Source organism: Aspergillus welwitschiae, assembly GCF_003344945.1.
Source record: "Aspergillus welwitschiae strain CBS 139.54b unplaced genomic scaffold BDQ94scaffold_247, whole genome shotgun sequence".
Classification (NCBI taxonomy): Eukaryota; Fungi; Ascomycota; class Eurotiomycetes; order Eurotiales; family Aspergillaceae; genus Aspergillus; species Aspergillus welwitschiae.
In genome coordinates this window covers 1-3,181 of record NW_020798941.1, presented here as the reverse complement: position 1 = coordinate 3,181, position 3,181 = coordinate 1, and the positions used below count along the sequence as shown (strand labels likewise).

Below are 3,181 nucleotides of genomic sequence, written 5' to 3'. Positions count from 1 at the left end.
ATCCTGGGCGAGGAGGCGCCGCTTTCCTTCGGCAATGCCGACCGTTTGCGACCGGACGATCTGGCCTATCTCCTGGTAAGTTATCCCGGCCAATACACAACCGTAACGTCTGGGGAAACTAACGGTGGGTAGGGCCTGCATGAGCCAACAGGGACAACCCCGCAGAGTCCGAGACCTTAGAAGGCATGGACTCAGACGAGATCGGCTGGGACAGGCACTGTAGTTCTCAGGCATATAATTTCTGCTTAATTCAATAAATGTATCTGAGTGAGTCTGTAGGCAGTATATCGTCTTGATAGACTCAACACCAGGTTTTCGTCAGCAGTGGTAATGGGCGATCCGGACAGGAAAACTACTTGGTTGGCCTCGGGTAGTGTATATATATATATATACTTACTTCGTCTATAGATGCATGCAAACATGGATATATATTTATAAAGGCTTGACGCCATACCATTCAACAAAGTGTCGGCCCCACGGCCACGACTTAACATCTTGTTATCTGTGGATAGAAAAATTCCCCGTCATTTCATTTTGAACGACGCCTGCAAGATGTGGGTGTTCTGATGCCGACGATCTGACCTGACGTCACGTGCAGTCACGAGGCCTGCCCGCGTCGGCTCGGCTCAGTTGGCTTCTCGTCCATTCCAGCTGACCAGGCCTGAGATCGAGGTCTTCCGAAACTGACATCGCCTACGTTTCTACAGTGACTGTGTGAGTCGAGGTTCTGAATGAAGGAAAGCAGCTGTGTGTTACGTCCGAGCCAGCACGAAAAGGAGGCCTCGTCGGGACGAATCGGTGGGAGAACACCACGCGGACTATGTACACAAGATGTCAACTATGCTACAAGAAGACTGCTAAAGGTACCCTTCCGGAACTGATCGCGCATATGATCAATTAGTGTCAGTTTGTCGGCCTGTTACCATGACCGGATCCGTATTCACCCTCACCCTCTTGCCGCGGTCGCGTTCGGTGTCCGCGATGATAGGGCGCGGGCCGTCTTTTGGCGGCTGCACGCCCTTGCCGAATTCCCCGATGATGCGAGTGACCACTGTGGCGATCCTGCGCGCCGTATCCACGACGCTCCCGTCCACTGGCTTCGCAGCATGAGCCACTGCGTCTTCGAACATTCGAGGTTGTGCTGCCTGGGCGCCTTGTGCTGGCTCGTCAACCGTGGCAGTTGGGGGGTTCACCGTGTCGGTCCCCTCGGATCGCCCCGAAGCGGCAGCCTTGGCGCGATGCTTGCGCGCGACACAACCGCCTTCCGTCATGGCTGGGTGCAGGTCCGAGAGCGTCTCATCGATCCATTGAGGCTTGGTGCCCCTGGGGCTAGCCAGGAGGACCAACGCAGCGGTATCGTCTGAATCTCCAGCGCTGTGGATGGGCATTGTCCGCACAGTGACTGAGTATCCTGCCTCGAGTAGAACTCGAACGGCGGCTCCGACTGCGGGGCCGGCAATCTGACTGGACGCCACCCCAATCACTGTCACCACCACGAAGTCGGGCCGTGCAGCTGGGGACTGGGCCAACAGACCACAAATCTGCCATATGTCTGTGGCATCCCCCGCGGGGACAGCCAGTCCGTTGGACCCTGAAGTCGGTTCATCGGACTTTGTGATCAAATCCTCAGCTCGTCCGGACAAGGTGGCAACACGAGGCACGATGCTCTCCTGTGCGGTCAGCGTCGTCCCCTGTGCATCCCATTGAGCGAGACTAGACGCTAGCGGGCCGGCATAGACTTCGGCATTCGGATGTTGTTCCTGCTCCTGGGTCAGTGCCATGGTGGTCTCTCGGACAAGGCTCCTCAGTCACAGTGATGCAACTCACCCTCCATGCCTGGTGGCGATGCTCGTCAAAGCCGATGGCAGCACGGATCCGGTAACCGGCCTTTTCGAAGCCTACCGCCAGATCCACATGGCCGGGGGTTAGGTCGATGACGGTTGGGGCGGGCAGCGGAGCGAACCGTGGCCGCGGAGGTTGACCTGCGGCGGCGGGGACTGGTTGCAGGGCTGTCACAAAGAGCGGCCCAGGTTGCGCGGCATCCCGGACGCCGAAGCGGGCGAAATATCCGACAGCAGGAATGTCTGCTCCATGTCAGCCTCGCTGTCGGGTTCGACCGGCGTTGCGACCATCCTGTGGGAGACTCACCTGCGCAGGGCGGAATCACGGTGCACGAGACAGACGGATCACCGTCCTTCCTCTCCGCCATCACCACATCACTAGCATCAATGAGCTCGGCATCATCGCGCTGGCCCATTTGGTCTACGTCCTTCCAGTGCAGCAGCAGTTCTCTATCACCCTCCCTGGCGCTCGCCACTCCCAGTGTCGGGTGATCGGCGAGGTGGGAATACTTGGTAACAAGAAGACGCGGGCCAGTGTCGCCCCCTAGCGCAGGCTCCAGGATATCGTGGACATAGAAGACCCACCGACCAGACTTGCCGCCATGGCTCCGGTCTGGGAGCGTGACGTTGGCAAATGTGCCTTTTCTCGGCTGGCAGCGTCGCAGAGCTTCCACCGTCTATCCACTGATTTAGTACCAAGGGGTGACTTTATCTGCTTTTCTTTCTTGAGGTAGTAAGTTGTACATTGTGATCTGGGGCAGACAAGGTAGTGGGATGTTGTGCGGGATCATCGGCGATATACAGGGGCATGGAGAGGGGAAACGAGAAAAGCAGAAAAGAGAAAGCCAGATTGAGTCCCTGTTTGACCGGCAAGGGACAGATGCCCTTTACGTGATTGAAACTTACCTGGACGCTGTGGGCGACATCCTCAATTATCGCCGGCTGGTGCATCTGCTCCCAGCCGTCTTTCCACCAGACCTCATTCTCGCAGATTTCGCGTGGATTCGTCGGCGACACAACGGTGCTTGGAGTGCGGGTGCCGGGCTGCTCTGCTGGATGGTCCTTGCCATCAGTGGGCGTCGCGAATGTACACCCGGAATCCAATGGAGTCTCTGCCAGTGCAAGCACGGCAGGTAGGTCCACACAACCATTGTCAATGCCCATGGGTTGGCCGAGTTGCTCGTGCCCGGAGCAGTTTATGCTGGCGTCAGTATCGGTTCCTTGAGGCCGGAGAGATAGATCAGCTCGGCCACGGCTCGATTGGCCTACAGCCACGGAGGTTTGTGGAACCCCGTTTGAGATTTCGTTTTCGGGGTCAGCGTTGCCGGTGTGCCGAGGCC

General features: G+C 57.6%; 1 protein-coding gene across 1 annotated transcript; it reads right to left on the bottom strand.

Annotated features, from left to right (window-relative positions):
- Positions 1-893: 893 nt before the first annotated feature.
- BDQ94DRAFT_176633 (uncharacterized protein) lies at positions 894-3,005 on the bottom strand (the record flags this gene model as incomplete). The annotated part of the gene is made up of 4 exons (XM_026772733.1): positions 894-1,760; positions 1,828-2,084; positions 2,149-2,518; positions 2,748-3,005. 4 exons carry the CDS (start codon positions 3,003-3,005, stop codon positions 894-896), a joined length of 1,752 nt encoding a protein of 583 aa, XP_026619154.1.
- Between the last annotated feature and the right edge of the window lie 176 nt (positions 3,006-3,181).